Consider the following 17,656-nt stretch of genomic DNA (forward strand, 5'->3'; position numbering starts at 1 on the left):
GCAGCCGTCGTGAGAAGACCACTACGAGATGCCTTTCTATTCGTGCGGTCGGCAGAGGGCGCAGGGGAACGTTGCTGCCCAGCCCAGGCCGTGGAACAGCAAGGCTGCTCTCCAGCAAGCGGAGGCCAATGGGCCATGCACCCCGCATCGGATCCTCGATCTTTCGAGGGAGGGTCGTGTCGTAAACGAGGCTTGCAAGGTGCAGGACAGGAGGCCCAACCTGCCCACGGCGGCGTTACGAACGATGTTTGCCCGACGCAGACCATCGACCATGACGCGACGATCCAGGCGGCGGCCGAGAGGTTCACGGTTCTGGGGGAGATTCAGAGGGGGCCTGCCCAGTCCCGCATGGGTTACACGAGGCGTTATTGCTTGCTGGGCAGTATGTCTTCGTGCCGAGTGTGCCTTTTCACAACACAAGCATTAACGCGCACTAGGCGGTCGTTTCTGTCTTATCTACTCTTTAGTTGACTTTGAACTTTGACGAAAGGGATGAGAGAGTACGGAACAGATGTCGACTGAGAGGATAGCAATCAAGTTGGAGTTACGCAACTGGGGTTGTTGTTGAAAAGGATGATATATGTTAGGGGACAGGAGCGCGTGTTCACGAGCGAGCGGCACGGAACAGAGTGGATGTGACGGGAAAACAAGGTAAAGAGGAAATCAAATAGGTTCTGTCAATGCTTTCTATCTACGTTTCGGAGGCAAAGAACGACACGGAAACCGTCATCGGTTGGACCAGGGATGCTGGGTAGTCTGCGTGGCCACCACAACCACGTCCAGTGCGGCCAAGGAGGCCAAGGATTGTCTTTGGAGGCATTTCAGACCAAAAGAGACGGTGTTGAGGTACGCCCAGGTCGATACATGCACCGGATCTGGCTCCTGGCTGGACCAATGGGCCACGTCCAGTTGATGGTAGACGTGTGTTCACGAATCGTCGTAGACTGGCGGACAAGAGCATGAGGATCGTCCGCGACGCGACTGAGAGCGTGCCTCAGGGTTCCCGGACACTTGATTTCACCTTACAGACGAGGGGCGGTGGTGGCAAGGAAGAGACATGTCCTTCTTCATCAGTGATATGTAGACAAGGGGTGAAGTCTTACCGGTAGCCAAGGGCACCACCACATCACTCGAGCATGGCCTCCCGGATATGAAACCGAAGAGAAGCACACCTTGGGCCAGTAGAGTTCGTCGGAAGGAGGGACGGGTGGCCGGTAAGTGGACACCCATGCGTCCCCAGGCCTCACACTATGAACTGCCATGTGCGCAGGTCACGATAGTAACCAGTGGCAACGGCCAGAACCCGCGGAATCGCAAACGCGATCCCCATAACACGCCTCCCGAAGACACTCGTCCGCCCAATCCGATCCCGGTCCACATGCCCCCAGCATTTTCACGAGAATGCCGGTCGCGAGCCCGCCCAAGAGGAGAGACACGTGGGATGGTCCCAATCTATCCCGATACGCCCTCCTTGGCGGGGCGGTGTGGGCTGTCCAGCGTCCATTCTGTCAGACACTGATTGATATCTTGTCGATGATGAACACTTGAGACCCACAGATGGAGCGAAATTCAATGTGTGAAAACCGTGAACAAGGCCTAGGGGGGGTGCCCTGCGCTGACGAATGTCGGTGGCAGTGTGGGGCCGCCTGAGATGCATACGTCAGGTTGAGAATAAGGAATAAAGCGGCGTTAATCTGTCGAATGGGAAGGCCGGGGCTCCCGTCCATCATTTCCCTTCCCCGGGGTGATCGCGACGAACACGTCTGCGGTGGCAGATGCGGCTGCCTGGACGCGTGCGGGTTCGACTCGACGAGACGACGTTTTCTTCCTCTGGGAAATTACTCTGTGCTCACCGCTCGCTCCATGGCCTGTGGCACCGGACAGTCGGTGGCCCGTACGGACGGCCAGGCCGTTCCTCTCGAGGATATTGAGAGTGGCCACCCCGGCAACCATTTCCTTCCTGCTTCAACAACCGGGCGGGCGACCTTGAGCGAGAGGGCTGATAGGACAAGGCAAGTTTTGGGATTATGAGTCACGGAGGGCAGAGAATCCTGGTTTCACAAGTTCACCGAGTGCAATACTCTCCACATGGGCGAAGCCACGACCGGGGCCAAGACAGATTGCAAAGCGTGGGATCAAGCCAATCTTCTTCTTTTCCTGCTGGATTTGGTCCATGTTTGACACGCTTGAGCCACCTGGACAAAGAAATCACGTCTTCATCCATGCACCACCACCACCACCCAACGCCAACGTGGTGTCGGCGGAGGCTCCACCAGGTAGGTACATGTATGGTGGTAGGTGTGATGCCTCTACATCGTACGTCCAAGATGTCCAGCACAACATCATGATCCGACCTTGGATCTCTCTTACGCCACCGTGATTGCAAGTAACCTCGCCAGGCCCGTGCTCTCTGTCACGAGGTGGGAGCTTGGGCCGGCTGCGGCGGGGCGAGTCCGCCGACTAATGTGGACATAATCGGCCGCGACCGGACAAACTTCGGCGCCGCGAAGCCGTGGTGGCCCCATATACCTCGGAGAATATCGGCCGCCGGGCGGTCAGTTATTGTCCGTGCCAAAAGCAAATGGCCCAAACCGATTAAAAGAGTTTTTGTTGTACTGTGTACTATATTTTTATTTGAGCTGCGCAAGGTCTTTCTTCTACAGCCAACGCGGGAATGGCGTTCTTTAGCGTCGCGTATGGTGGCTAGGTCTGGTCATTCTTCGGCCCGAAGCGCGTTCCTCTCCCTCGCCACAGCTACTGACTGACCCGGCACTATGGACGGTCGAGCATTTGACGTGTTTCCAGAACAGGGTGGTGGCTGCGCTCGGCCCATCCACAGCGGGGGTGGACCAAAAGGTAGGATGTTAGACGTGATATATGGTGCGGGTCAGGTATCCTATCGCGCAAGGTTGGCCCGACTAGCCCTGCTCTCGTCAGCCATCGTAGTGAAAAGCAAACAAAATACGTCCGTAAGCAGCAGCCAGATGTACTAATGCCGAGTTACCTGTGGCTGCTGCACCTTTCACAGTCTGCCTGCCCCACGGGGGAAACATCTGCCTGCAACCACAGTATGCATAGTAACAAGAGGATGAGACACATTAAGGGCAAGGATAGCGAAAGACAGGCGAACCGTTGCGGAAACGCCGCCGAAAGCCGAGAGAATCTGCAGCAAAAGTCCGAACTTCGAAAGGCCAGACAGACCCCCAGGTGTGAGGCGCGAGGTGAGGTCTGATTAAACTTTTGTGTGTGCACTCACTCGCTGCTTATGGATCGTCGTCCCATCGGGCCTTCTGCCCCAAGTAGGCAGCTTGCCTCGGGGTCGGAAGTCTTTTGTGGAGGTTAAAGCCAAAATGGGCGCAATGAGCCTACTATGCACGCAATCGATACCGTTGTCGCCTCGCTCCTTTTGGTTCTGTTTGTCAAGACGGGACACGGGGGGGGGAGGGGAGGGGGTGCGGGGCATAGAAATTCCTGGCCCGATTCACATGACTGCACTGGATGATTGCAATCCGGCAGCTACCGTACTACTTACGTGGGCGATGGATGCTCGCTTCTACGTGCAAGATAATGAGGAACTCGTAGTACTCACGACCATCACGAGATGGCATGACGGCAAAGGCGATAGACGGGGCCGGAAATACGAGACTGGCCCTCACAAAGCGTGCCGCAACGAAGCAATGAAATTTGAAACGATAGAACGGCAGTGTGGCTTTAGTCGGTGAGTTTAGCATGAAAGATCCATTCCCAGGGCTGGGCAAAGTAGCTGGGGGGGGCCGACTGTGCGATCGTCATATTAGCAGTTCTCGTCGTATCCACATTGACTTAGGAGTGGAGTGTAAGCCAGACCCTTCACGAAAGAACGACGGGGGGAAGAAGCCAGGGATTCGCTAAAGGACGACCGGGCGAGGAGAGGAGAGATGGGAGAGAAGAGGAGGGATGGGAGAGAAGAGGAGGGAAGGGAGAAAGAGGAGGGAAGGGAGAAAGAGGAGGGAAGGGAGGGGTGGGTTCGAAATCAACCCATTTTTCCAACACTACGATGTATCGAGTGCCGTTGAGACATGAACTCACCCAGGAAGGAAGAATGTTAGATTGGCCCCCCTCGGATGCTGGAAACCCTGCCAATATTCGTTGCTTTTTCTTCCTCAATCAGGCCGTGCCATCGTCTGTGCCAGGCCTCTATCCTCACACTACGATGTACAGCTCAGCTACGGTACTTCCAGTCTTCACTCCTCTATCCTCACACTTCCATTCAGTTGCACACCTCCCATCAAACATCTCACATCTCACGATGGGCCTGCGATGTACACATGTACTCTGTACGGACGGACCTGTCAGGATGACCCCCCCTGTCCTGACCCATTAAAAAGCCTGCCGGGCTTGGTTCCCCGGGCCCGGCTTGATTCGCCTAGGAGGAGCCAGCCCTGTCACGAACACCTGCAACCTGAGCAAGTACTGTACATAGTAGTTCGAGCCTGTACAGGTAGTCCGTCGGATGCGTCCTGGCAGAGCCTATCCTTATTCTTCGAATGCGCCCACTCCTCGACGAGGCCTTGAGCGGTTGACTTAGCGGTCAAGTTCAGGTGAAAGAGAGAAAAAAAAGAAGAAAAAAAGGAAACAAACACCAACCTCTAACCAGTTCGAGACTAAAACATATTTGTGGCGTCGTAAGGCTGACACGCGAGAGGGAAACGATTGGCCTCGAGCTGGCGAAGCGGAAACTCGGATACTGCACACGCCAAAGAAGCCGTGATGCCCGTGCATCATCTGGCTGCCAGTTGAACTTTCGGTTATGAATCTTCAGAGAAAAGATGGGCAAGAGGAAAAAAAGGAAAGAAAGCAAGGAGTCAACATGAAGAGAGCGGATGTCCCCCCCCCCTTGGCGTGGTTTCTTGAGGACACACAAAACTGCTACCGCTCCGTCTCCCTTGCCTTCATCATTGGCTGTTGTATGGCAGACCTGTTCCGACATTCAACTCACCTTGTTGACCCACGTCAAACCACGACACCCCAAGTCCGTGACGAGGGGGCATTATTGCAGATCTCACCCCCGGCAATCTTAGAAGTGCCATGAAGTGAACGAAAATGGTGCCATCCACCCTCAGCCTCCTCCAGGGTGTTGAGGGCCCACCCAGCCGCTCGCTGCTTGTCCGCTGCCCTCACCTCGTTGCCGAGAAGACGTGAGATGAGCGTGCGGTACGTCGCCGGGATGCCGGCCGAGACTGGCCAGCTGGGAGGCTCAAGTGTACACGCCCAAGGAACCATGGCCAGATGCCGCCCGTCAGGCAATGTATTCGACTAAGCGTCGCGGAGCTGGGCCGTTCGACGTGACCGTTGGAGGCTGGTGCCCTAATGGTTGTTATCTGCATGCAACACCACACCGTGATTCTCTCCTGGTCAATAATCTCGGTGGCTTGGTAGACGGACGCGCAAGGGAATGCGAATAAATAGGTCTCTTCCTCCCACATTCGATCAGAGCTTTACTCACCAGTCCTCATCACCTCAGTATCACTCCCCCCCACCCCCTCAAAGACATCTATTGTCCCCAAACCCGTTCTCAACTCTTCGAAACTGTACCTAAGCCTCGTAGCCAAGATGCCCGAATCCACCTCCAGTCTGCAGAGCTGCCCCTTCTACCGTTGCACCTGGCGACAGAAATGCCGCGGCCATTCTCTACAGGCTCACATATGCCACATGCATATGGATGAGACGCCCCGTGGGGAACCCGCACACAACACCACCGAGCCCGACGCCGGCGTCAACAACACCGGATCGAAACTCCGCCTCAAAATCAACGCCAAGAAGGTTCACGTCAATTTTCAGGGTTAGGCAACTGTCTATCTGCGGGCAACTCATCCCACAATCTCAGTCTTCGCACCGCCACGCGGACCTCTGAGACAGCAACGCAATCGACGTCGAAACATGGCCGGGGCTTACAATATAGGGATTGAGGTTTTAGAGGAAACGATATGGGTAAATGTGTTCTAAAGTAGGATAAAAGGAAAGAAAGGGGAACGGAGGAATGGGAAGGGGGAGTTCCAGCTCAGGGGTGAAGAACACAACAACGAATGCAATTCAGATACGGACACGGGGCGAATCCTTTGGCCGTTTCGATTGTTGAAGCTCTTTTTTCACCACACACTAGATGGACAAAAAAATAGAAGTAGGACTAAACACGGCGTTTTTGTCACCAGTTGACGGGTCGAGTGAAAGGCTTACAGACGGCCATCGAAGTGAGATGCATCGACGCGACGTATCAGAGACTGAAGATACTCCGACTTGATGTCCCTGACGCGTGCCCCTTGTACAGGCCCAAGGGTAGGCCCAGGGGCCCGCTGGCTACTCTAGATTCCCCTCGGCACCTGATGGTTTCATCAGTGCTCTTCGAGTGTCACAGTTCACGGCTGGTACCTATCGGTATTCTAGCAGTACCACGTAGAAGCCATGCCCCTAACCTGCGACGAGCGTACATCGCAACTCACTGGCATCACTCATCAACTATGGACAGCTCGGACCGTCAGTGAGGCACGAGCCCATCTAGGGGATTCGCATCACTGGACAAACCGTTCGCGGCGAGACACATGGCGTAATGGTACTAGGAAAGTAGGGCAATAGGGGGGAAAGAAAAAAACACTCTCTCGACGAGCCGGAATAGGGGTATCTGTTCAAGGAATGAGTCACGCTGGCCGAGGAAAAGAAAGAAAATCAGAGAAAAGTTTCGCTCTCTGTTCACAGGATTTCGAACAGCAATGCAGCAGTGACAGGTCGCACCGCTCACCATGGCAAGTAAACTTGGCAGTCTGTACTTCTATGCGGCCGACAACGTAAGTATACGCCCTACGTCGCCCTGTCTGGGCAACAGGGAGGCAAGGCAACGACCCGCCCACCCCCCTCCTAGCGTGGCAGATGGATGTCCCTTTCCGATGGGTTTATCGACAGATGGCACAGGGGGGATCGACAAGATTGCTCTCATGACCACTCCTTGAGGAGGTTGCGGGCGTGATGAGTGCGAATAGACAACATTCGCTGCTGTGACTTGTAGAGTTGAAACTCAGGGGGATGCCAGCAGGCGAGTAGGTGTCTGCATATCGCCAACGCGCCACCCAGCCCCTCTGCAAAAGGTCGCCACCGGGGAGAGCGCGGAAGAGAGCGAGGGCATCGTCGGATGTGCTTTTCATCCAGCAGAGGCACAGGACTCGTCGTAGGTGAAAGATGAGTTGTGACCGGCTTCTCTTCCTATCTGCAGAGCGGCAAGTGTTTGTGAACGATGGGAGCTGCGGATGAGACACCAATTTGAAAGTGGCGAGACGGTGTGTGCTTCTACACAGGTGGTATGAATCGGGGAATACCTTTATGGTCTCTCGCCCGAGCCAGAGAGGTTGTTTTTGGATCGGTCCCGCTCGTGTTTTCGCCCTGCCCGGTCTCGTGAGGGCGACCACCGGCCTCCTATCTGAGCGGCTGGACTGGAAGAAGCACGAGTAGGCACATGGGAGGCACAGGAGAGGCACATGAGACGAAGAGTACATGTCGCTCTGATCGGAACCACCACTACTGCAGGGTTAATCGACTCTACTATGTGTGGTTTTCTTTTGGCTGCCAGGTTGAAAGCGGGTTGCGAACGCGCAACAACCGCTGCCGATGGTGACGTTGAGGTCATGAACCGGACAACACTGGGAACAGGAGCCCCTTGTCCCACGATTCGAACAAGCCCATCGAATTCCGAAGGGCGTGCAAGGAAAAAGCAAACCGTCCCCCTCCCAAAGTGTAAAAACTCCATGGCAGGCCGAAGAACCTCGAAAATGACGATGGCCCCCGGGAACCGCGGGATCCAAGGCACAGATGGGCGCTTGCGACGTTGGACCCCAACCGTGGGGGCTAAGCGCCGTCACACAGATCTGGGAAATTTCTCTCGTCGTCATTTTGGGCTTCTTACATTTGTGACCTTCCCCCTCGCCTCAGAAGCGGCCTTGGTCTGTGGCCGGACGGCCATGAGTTCGGGCCAGGGTAGCATTCTGGCAACCAACGGAATCTGCCCCGCCGCGGCCTTTCCAAGGTCGCCCCGACGAAATCTGCCTTGTTGGCAAGAAGAAAAAAAGACACTCTCAATCATGGCAAATCTCCAGCAGCAGGGCTGCCTGGTTGCCTTGCGTCACGGAATGAAAATTTCTCTCACGGCGGGCGCCTATTACGAGATGAACCCAGGCCGAGAAAAAAAAGAAGGCCCGGGGCAACAAACGGCCCCGACGGTGTGTGTGTGTGTGTGTGTGCTGTGCCACATTTCGGACCACACACAGTCACCAGCGAAGGTCTCGTCGACCCGGTGCTTGAACCGGCGTGAAAGAAGCAAGGCAGTCAAGAAGCGAAAAAATCCTGCACACGCACGACGAGACGGTAATCTCCCAGAGGAAAAGAGAGTCTCTTTGCTTTTGTGTTCTGGCCAAGCTTGGACCCGGTCACGTCTCTCCAACTGCTTTCCCATCCCGCGCGTCACGTACTGATACCCGAGAGAATCTCGACAAGAGCTGTGGTATTCCTGGGGGCAAGTAAGTGGTATCGATATGGCTTTCAGACTAGGTAGAACCAAGCCTGATGATGTGGACTTTCGTTAGTTTTCATGGATGCACAGCGGTGCGTTGTCAAGGCCCCTTTCAGACTCGTGCTACCTGCTGTGCAGCTGTTCTCGACATCGAAGTTGCTGCTAACTGGCAAACGCGTGCAGAAAAGAAACTCACCAACCTGTTTTCGACATTCCACTCGATCGTACACGATATAAGAATACCGAATAGATGATATACACAGGCGTTTTGGGAAGAGGGAGGAGTTCCGAGTGGTATCCGACTCGGAGTCAAGTTTCTGGAACCAGACATGTCGGCTCTCAAAGCGCAGACGTACCCGAGTTGTGGCATTCGTCACCACAATCATGAATCGAGAACACTTATTGTCGGTGTAAAGTCGCCGCCACAGACGTCTCGGGTACTCGACGTATCTCTATCAGGCGTTTGGCTCGCCGAACGCGGTTTTGTCGTCTTGCCTCTGGCGATTCTTTGAGGGGATTTATCTTCTGCGGATGCTGGCTTACTACCAGCGAGACCAAGGTGCTTTCTCGACGCGTCGCATATTTCCCGCGTTTTAACTGGCGTCTGCGGCACATTGTCGACGACTCTGCCTGCCCACGCTCGCTTTATCGAAATTCCCAAGGACCCTCGAGCAAGAGACGGCAAACAAAGGATCTTGTAGCTCAGAAATAAAAGTGCAAGTACCTGCGTTGGGCGCGCGCCTTGCTCGGACGAAGCCGGGCTGGATCACCGGACCGCGAGTCACCCGGTCGGCCGTCCGGCCCCACCGCACCCGGGCCCCATAACGCCGGCCTCTAGTTTGCCCATGGCTCCTCTTTTTCCTCTTCACCAGGTACCTGGTCACTTCCTCCTTACACACTCCCATAAACTGATTTCGCGCAGCGCGGTCTCTCGGAGCACCACGAATCGAAATATCGAGAAGCAAGACGAGACGAGACTTGCATCTACACCTCACACTTCTCTACTTAATGCAGTCAGTCAGCCGGTGGCAATGGAACCGAGAGCGGCGATAACGGCAGAACCCACAAGGCAAATGGCAGACACGATCCCTTTTTCTCGTCTACCAAACCACGTCGAGACGGATGAAATTACTCACAACGGGGGTTTCTTGGTCGTCGTCGAAAAGTCAGCCCACTCGGCCGGCCCGTGCCATCTCCACGGATATCCACACCACACGGTCTCTCTCCGCACTTGGGATTCAACCGGGGTCTACCCCTCCCCAGCGGTCCGCCACACAAGCTTCCGGAGTGTTTGTCTCCCCATCGGCCCCTGGCCCTCGGCCTGGGAGGGCTGACTCGGTGTCATGTCCGTCAAGCAAAGGCCGAGCCCTTCTACCCGCGCATGAACTGACTCAAACCGCCAGCGGGGAGAGTCGAGGTTTGTTGTTTGCGACTCGGTGGGTGGGGCTACAGGTTTCTGCTGTACCTGTATACGATGTAAGCGGCCCCGGCCATGGATGGCATACATCGTACATCGTACCATTAGGTTGTCACGTCGAGTGGCAAATAGCTGTGCAGAGCTGGACCCCTCGCCCCTGTTTGACTGGGTCACTGGCTCGGGGTTAAGAAGGGATTTCAGAGGCGATTCAATTCGCCCATCTTGGACATAACGCCGACGCCGTCTATTGAAGCAAGAAATGCTGACCACGCTAACGACTCTTAGGCCAGAGTACATGTGTTCCTTTGACTTGCCCCAACCGTCTCATCCCCAAAAGTGTGTCCCACGGGCCGGGCCCAGCGCCTTGACGTTGCCAAACTCGAACTACAGTAGAACCTGCACCGAACGATGAGATGACAGGCCCGTACGACAGGACAGGATGGGACTATGCTCACGGCTGATGAGTTCCCCCCCAGGTCATTCTGTTGCCCCGTTTAGCCTGAACCGCAGACGCAGCCCTCGCGAAGCGCCGGGGCGATGTTGGGGAAAGGGAAGCATTGCCGGCCTTGGGCGTCGCAGTTTTCGCTCTCGACGCCGCAGGCCTCGTCGGTGCAGGGGCCGGTGTAGGGGCTCGCGGGAGCCTGGGCGACGGAGGCCGCGACGAGGGCGAGGACGGTGACGAGGACGCCGTGCATTTTCTTCTTGTTCTTGATTTTGTGCTGACTTCCAGGGGAGTGTCTTGTACTTGGATGTGGCGGAAGGGCGAGGCGTTTCAATCGGGATGAAAAACAAAGCTTGGAGAGACTCGATGGGCGGACGGTGAGGTGGTGGAGAGATGGGAATCCTTCTCGACTGTGCGTTCGTCTCGATTATATATATACTTCTTTCACGACGGGACGACGACATGTCATTCGACTTCACACACCACCCCCCCTTTTTTCTTCTTCTTCTATTCTCCCCTCAAGTCCATCCATCGTCAATGGCCCGCCAGGAAGTATCATGTCTATTTTGGAGGAATGACGATTGAGGCTCGGTCACGGACGTCTGGCGATGCCCATCGGCTGGTGGCCCGGAAAGACTTGGCTGCAACTTGGCGGGTTTTGGATCCGGTCGGGATGGAAGGGCGACGAGTGCGGGCACATGTTGCGTTGCGGGTAGCCAAGACCAAGCGTGTCATGGAATCTGCCGTTGCTCGTGAGCGGTGGCAGTACAAACATGAGGAGGAGAATAAAAAAAGGCTGGGGGGAAAAAATGGAATAAAAAAAAGGTTGTGGTTGTGGTGTCTCGCGCTGGGCCCTTGGCGATGAACGTTTCAACCGTTCTCTTGCGCTTCTCTTGGCCCGTTTCTGGCGCGGAGGATGTCCGCGTCTCAGGCACAGGCAGGGAGGGGCCTTTATTTAGATGGACCAGAGCCCATATGGTCACAGTCTCCCCCTACGACGAAGAGTGGGTTGATGATGAATGAGTTGTCAAGCTGTCGTCGTCCCCCCACGCGCGAACGGATGGTTCAACTCTTTGGGAGTTGTTAAAATAGTAATAAAAAAGGGGGGGCTGGATCCTTGCTGTGGTGTTGTGTCGGGAGGGGAGAGATGGGGGGGTCTCTCGGTAGATGTATTTTTGTACCGCTGTACAAGTATCTCGAGTCAGCGATCGCCGTGGGAGCGGGTGCACACCTAAAGGCAGATGCCACCCGGGGGATTTAGTCACCGGCCCGCCGCGCTAAAAACAAACCTCCGGGTAAAACTGGGTGGTGTGTGTACCTGTAAAAGTGTATGTATGTGTACCTGGCATGTTTGCCTCAAACGCCGTCGACTAACATCCCCAATTCCAACTCGGCTTCACATCGTCGAGGAGACCGCCGGCGAATCCAACGCCCCTCCATCGGCCCAGGGCGACCCCGGACGGCTCGCCCTGCCACTGCGGTCTCGGTGTCCGCCACGTCGGCCTCCATCCGTCCGGGGACGTAGTATGGCTGTAGCCGCCCGTCCACAGAGCACCTACGCTGTGCAAGCTGGTCCGGCACGGATTCTTCCACAGCCTACTCCCTCGTACCGCTTCTTCCCGGTATCTTCATCAAAGCTGGCGCAACGCCCAGCGGAATTGGATCTTGGCGAGATTCTTGCCGATTGGAAAAATGAAAAGCGAATTGTTGACTGCCTCCTTCTTCCTACCTTAGGGTACCAGCTGCTGAAACAGTTGTCACGTGACTGTGACTGTGGTGGGCCAGTCAAGCACATTACATAAGCACACCTAGCATCTTTATCAGCACGTGACCATATGGCCCCGTTGTCTTGCTCTCTGCTGCTGTGGCACCCCACACCAACGTCCACACCAACGTCCACATCCACACAACCCAACATCGATCGGTCGAGTCAAGCATCATGTGAATTGCACCCAAAACAATGAGCCGCCAGTGCAATGCGGCGTGCTTCACGCGGAAGAAATCCCTTCCGCCTCGGAATTCCCGATAGTCCCTGATCTTGCCGACAACAACTAGTACGTTTCTGTGGGGAGCAATCGTGCAAGAGGGACTTTTGTTATCGACAAAACCGTCCCCTTGGGATCCGATTCACCCCCCCGGCCGGCCAATGGATCAATCCGGTCAAGGTGACATGCAGGGCCTCCGCAACGCTCCTTCCGTATCGAGCCTGACCATGCTATGGCCCTGGCGTGGCTGACGGCATATCCCTGGAACACACGGCGAAAGAAAGCGGTTCTGTCTGCGCTGCGGCGGCCCCTTCTCGACTCTCCTCTCCTGCAAGAGACAGTTGGATCTGTTGGTTCGAACCGCTGCTGCTGCTGCTGCTGCTACGCCGCACAAGTTGCATCTCATTGATAAAAAGGGGGGGTTCTTCGCCGCCTCGCCAGACCACCCAGTCAGTAGCCGCTTGCACAACACCGATGCGCTGCTGCTGCTTCTGCTGCTGCTGCTGCCGCCGCTCGACTTTGCGCTTTGTCACCGCCCACATTCGCCGCACCTGAAGATTCAATGAGCTTCTCTTGTCTGAACGACGACACGTTGGGCCCAGTCGTCCACGGCTGCCGCGATGACTTCGACTTCACCGTCAAGTTCCAACAGGTCGTCTTGTCAATTGTCCCGTCCTCCATATTCATTGCCGCCGCATTCCTTCGCCTTGCCCACTTGTTCCGCCAGCAGAAGGTCGTCGACGCCGTCGTCCTACAATGGCTCAAGCTTGTGAGCACCACGGAAACCTTGATTGTTCCCACACACACTTGTTCTGATGCCCAAAACAGTCTTTGGTAGTGGCCTACACCGGCCTCCGACTCGGCCAACTCATCTTGTCGGGTCGCGGCACGTATTGGTCGTCACAGTCCGGAGTGGCCTCTGATGCGATGGCCTTCATCGTCGCCCTCGTCATGATTCTGCTGTCGTTCCTGGAGCATCTCCGCTCGCCACGGCCCTCCATGCTGCTTGGCGTCTACCTACTCGTCACCATCTTGTTTGACGTCGCCCAAGCGAGGACTTTGTGGCTCTCGTCCGCCGCCTCCACCAACGAGCTGCAGCAAGCTCGCATCTCGGTTGCCGCTGTCGTCGTCAAAGCAGCCATTCTCGTGCTCGAGTCTCGCAAGAAACCCCGCCCAAATCTCCAAGCGCAACAGAGTCCGGAGGTGACGACTGGCATCATCAGCCTTTCGACCTACTTCTGGGTCAACAATCTCTTGCTCGCGGGCTTTCGCAAGCTGCTCACCATCGGCGACTTGTATGCCCTCGACCAATCAATGTCCGCCGAGGTCTTGTACACCAAGCTCTCGCCCCATCTGGAGAGAAACATCGCCCAAGGCCGCAAGCATGCCCTGCTCAGGAGTCTCGCCGGCACGCTCGCGGCTCCTCTGATTTTCCCCATCGTGCCGCGACTCTGTCAAATGGGCTTCAAATTCTGCCAGCCCCTCATGATCGAGAGCCTGCTCAACTATCTCCAGGAGCCCGAGGGAGCTTCTTCGCCCAACAAGGGCTACGGATTCATAGGTGCCGCCATGCTCATTTACCTTGGCATGACCACCTCCCTGTCGCTGTACTGGTACTTCCAGGAGCGTTTCGTACACATGGTGAGAGCGACCCTGGCCTCTGCCGTGTATCGCAAGACGACCACCATTAGTTTGTCCGCCGCAGACGATTCCGCCGCCTTGACCCTCATGAACGCCGACGTGGAGCGTGTCAAGATGGGTTTCCTGCCCTTACACGAGTATTGGGCGAACACGGTCGAGGTCGCCTTGGCGTGCTGGCTGCTCCAGCGTCAGATCGGTGCTGCTTTCGTGGCACCCGTCATTGTCGTCATTATCTGCACCGCCGCCTCTACAGTCACGGCCCGACTCACCGGCAAACGCCAGACACTCTGGATGGATTCGATCCAAAAGCGAGTCGGGGTTACCGCCAAAGCCATCTCGAGCATGAAGGCTTTGAAGATCTCGGCCATGTCCGGCCCGATAGAAACCCTGATTCAGGGCCTACGGCTGAAGGAGCTCAGCGTGGGTGGTAAGTGGCGTTTGATGCTCCTCGCTGCCGTCACCATTGCCTACACGCCGTCCCAACTCGGCCCCGTCATGGCATTCGCCGTAACCTCCCAGACCCTCGATGTCACACGCATCTTCACTTCGATGGCATATCTGATGCTCCTGGCCAGTCCCCTGGGAAGCCTCTTTCAGTCGATTCCGCAAATGGTCTCTGCCTTCGCCTGCCTAGGCCGTATCCAGGCCTATCTCGACAAGGAAACCCGGGTCGACTTCCGCAAAACGCCCGACCCTCCGCTTCTCTTGGAGAAGCACGCTGATACCCCAGACCCGGAGCCGCAGACAGCGGCTATCGAGGCGAAACAAGCCTCGTTCGGCTGGGTTGAGGGGAAGAACGTCTTGGAGGATATTGACATCACCATTCCTGCTCACGCACTCACCATCATCGTGGGCCCCGTGGCGTCCGGCAAGTCGACTCTGTTGAAGGGCCTCCTCGGGGAAACGCCAGTCGGCTCCGGTGACGTGCTCATGAGCGTCAAGCATAGCAGGATCGGATACTGCGACCAGTCTCCTTTCCTCTACAACAACACGATCAAAGCCAACATTGTTGGCCATTCCCAACTTGACCCCCAGCGCTATAGCCAAGTCATCGAAGCCACCATGCTGTCCACCGACTTTGCCACGTTCCCCAAGGGGGACGGCACCAATATCGGAAGCAACGGTCTGACGTTGAGCGGCGGCCAGCGGCAACGAGTTGCTCTTGCTCGTGCTCTCTACTTGGAGACGGACCTCCTCATTCTGGATGATATCCTCAGCGGCCTCGATGCGACAACCGAAGAACACGTCTTCCGCAAAGTATTCGGCAGCGATGGCATGGTCCGTCGCAGGGGCATCACGGCCGTGCTGTGCACGCATTCGGTCCGGCATTTGCCACTGGCCGACCACATCATCGCACTCGGTGTCGATTGCACCGTGGTGGAGCAAGGCTCTTTTGCAGATCTCCAGACGAATGGAAAATATGTGCAGAGCCTGGAGATCCAAGAGGCCGAGAAAAGCCCCGAACCACAGGCTGGTGCTGATGCTGACGGCACTCAGGCCGACGAAACGATTCCTTTGGCGCAGGCAGTGACGGAAGTCTCGGTTGTGGCCGAGGAATCGGACAAGGCACGTCAGCTGGGCGATTTTGCCGTCTACAAGCACTACTTTGGCAGCATCGCGACGTGGGTCATTGCGGTCTTCTTCTTCTGGTGCTGCGCATACGGCTTCACATCCAACTTCCCCACCGTGTGGTTGAAGTTCTGGTCTGAAGACGTTGTTGCATCGAACCCGAAACGCTCGGGGTCTTTCTACATGGGCATCTATGCGCTTCTCCAAATCATGTGCCTTGGGTCTCTGATGGCGGTTGTCATGATCTGCACGCAGACCATGATCTCCCAGTCAGGTTCGACGTTGCACAAGCGGGCGCTGCGGACGCTCATCGGCGCACCTTTGCGCTTCTTCGCCACCACGGACACGGGGACGGTGACCAACCTGTTTGCCCAAGACCTGGCTCTGATAGACAGCGAGTTGCCCATGGCCTTGATCAACTTCTCGGTGCTGTGTTTCGCTGTCATAGGCATGGCGGCCGTCATCGCCATTTCGTCACCGTGGCTGGCCATCAGCTACCCATTCCTCGTCGCAATTCTATACGTTGTGCAGACGTTCTACCTTCGGACGTCAAGGCAGTTGCGTATAATGGATCTCGAAGCAAAGGGCCCCCTCTAGTAAGCAGCCGTGACCTCTCTCTCTCTCACACACATACGTGGCTTTGGCCGACGACTAACTGGTCCCCGTCTAGCTCCCATTTTATTGATACTCTCAAGGGTCTAGCCACGCTTCGAGCACTGGGGTTCATCGAATCCGACATAGGCGTCAATAACGATCTCCTCGATACTAGCCAGCGGCCGGCTTACCAGCTCGCAATCATCCAGCGTTGGTTACAGCTGACGCTGAAGCTGCTTGTTGTCATACTCGCCACCGTCGTCGTGGCGCTGGCAACCCAGCTCCGGACGAGCTCCGGCTTCACGGGAGCGTCCCTCGTCACACTCATGACATTTGGCGATACGCTGACCACGATTGTACAATCATACACGGTGCTCGAGACAAGCATCGGGGCCGTGGCACGTCTCAAAACGTTCAGCGATACGGTGACCCCAGAAACCGGACCCGAAGAGAACATCATCCCCAAAGAAAGCTGGCCCGAAAACGGCGCAATCGAGATCAAGGCAGTTTCGGCCTCGTACGGGGCCCCTCAAGGTACACCAAGCGCGGGGGCGGAGACGAAGCCGCCGAGTGATCTCGCCATCCGAGACCTGCATCTTTCGATTCGCCCGGGTGAAAGAGTGGCCATATGCGGCCGGACAGGCAGCGGCAAATCGTCGCTCATCCTGCTGCTCCTCCGCCTGCTCGAGATAGTCCCCGGTAGCGAAAACGGGATCGTGGTGGATTCTTTGCCCGTCGACAAGATCGACCGTGACGCGCTGCGGCGCCGTATCATAGCCGTACCACAAGACGCCATCTTTCTTCCAGATGGCTCGACCGTGCGGGAAAATCTCGACCCTTTCCAAGTGGCCGACGAATCCGAATGTCTCAGCGTTCTGGAGCAGGTCGGGCTGCTCGACGGGATCCAAGAACGAGGCGGAATCGACAGCAATCTCACTGCGGACTCGTTCAGCCAAGGGCAGAAGCAGCTGTTCTGCCTCGCTCGTGCTGTATTGCGACGGCGCGTAAAGAGCCGCAACGGCATGGACGGCGGCATCCTCCTGCTTGACGAGGTTTCTTCCAGCGTCGACCGGGTCACCGATCTCGCGATGCAGGACATCATCCGGCGCGAGTTCGACGGGTACACGATCATCATGGTGTCTCACCGTCTGGACATGGTTCTGGAATGCGACACGGTCGTCGTCATGGACAAGGGGCACGTGGCCGAGAAGGGTGCGCCTCGCGTGCTCAAGGAGCAGGAAGGGGGCATGTTCAGAGAGCTATGGAACAGCAGCAAAACGGCAGAGGAATGAATAGTCAGTTAGGCGCGCTCTCTCGACCGGGCCAACAAGATCAGAAGGAAGATGAGATGCAATAACCGCATTCGATGGGGATGGGGGCGTGGGAAACACTGCTTCGGTGCTTGCGCCGATTGGATTTCGTTCGGATACTCACTCCGCTCGGGCAAACGCGTCTACACGGCACAGCATTGCTCA

General features: G+C 56.3%; 4 protein-coding genes across 4 annotated transcripts; 3 read left to right on the forward strand and 1 right to left on the reverse strand.

The window, feature by feature from the left end:
• Positions 1–135: 135 nt before the first annotated feature.
• On the forward strand, positions 136–484 carry CH63R_02468 (uncharacterized protein; the record flags this gene model as incomplete). The annotated part of the gene is made up of 2 exons (XM_018297443.1): positions 136–382; positions 438–484. The coding sequence occupies 2 exons, from the start codon at positions 136–138 to the stop codon at positions 482–484; spliced, it is 294 nt and encodes a 97-aa protein (XP_018162259.1).
• A 5,108-nt stretch (positions 485–5,592) lies between these two features.
• Positions 5,593–5,826, forward strand: CH63R_02469 (uncharacterized protein; the record flags this gene model as incomplete). The annotated part of the gene is made up of 1 exon (XM_018297444.1): positions 5,593–5,826. The coding sequence occupies one exon, from the start codon at positions 5,593–5,595 to the stop codon at positions 5,824–5,826; it is 234 nt and encodes a 77-aa protein (XP_018162260.1).
• A 4,618-nt stretch (positions 5,827–10,444) lies between these two features.
• CH63R_02470 (EC87 protein) lies at positions 10,445–10,645 on the reverse strand (the record flags this gene model as incomplete). The annotated part of the gene is made up of 1 exon (XM_018297445.1): positions 10,445–10,645. The coding sequence occupies one exon, from the start codon at positions 10,643–10,645 to the stop codon at positions 10,445–10,447; it is 201 nt and encodes a 66-aa protein (XP_018162261.1).
• A 2,659-nt stretch (positions 10,646–13,304) lies between these two features.
• CH63R_02471 (ABC multidrug transporter) lies at positions 13,305–17,473 on the forward strand (the record flags this gene model as incomplete). Its single annotated transcript, XM_018297446.1, has 2 exons — positions 13,305–16,183; positions 16,258–17,473. The coding sequence occupies 2 exons, from the start codon at positions 13,305–13,307 to the stop codon at positions 17,471–17,473; spliced, it is 4,095 nt and encodes a 1,364-aa protein (XP_018162262.1).
• Between the last annotated feature and the right edge of the window lie 183 nt (positions 17,474–17,656).

Source organism: Colletotrichum higginsianum, chromosome 2 (assembly GCF_001672515.1).
Source record: "Colletotrichum higginsianum IMI 349063 chromosome 2, whole genome shotgun sequence".
Lineage (NCBI taxonomy): Eukaryota > Fungi > Ascomycota > Sordariomycetes > Glomerellales > Glomerellaceae > Colletotrichum > Colletotrichum higginsianum.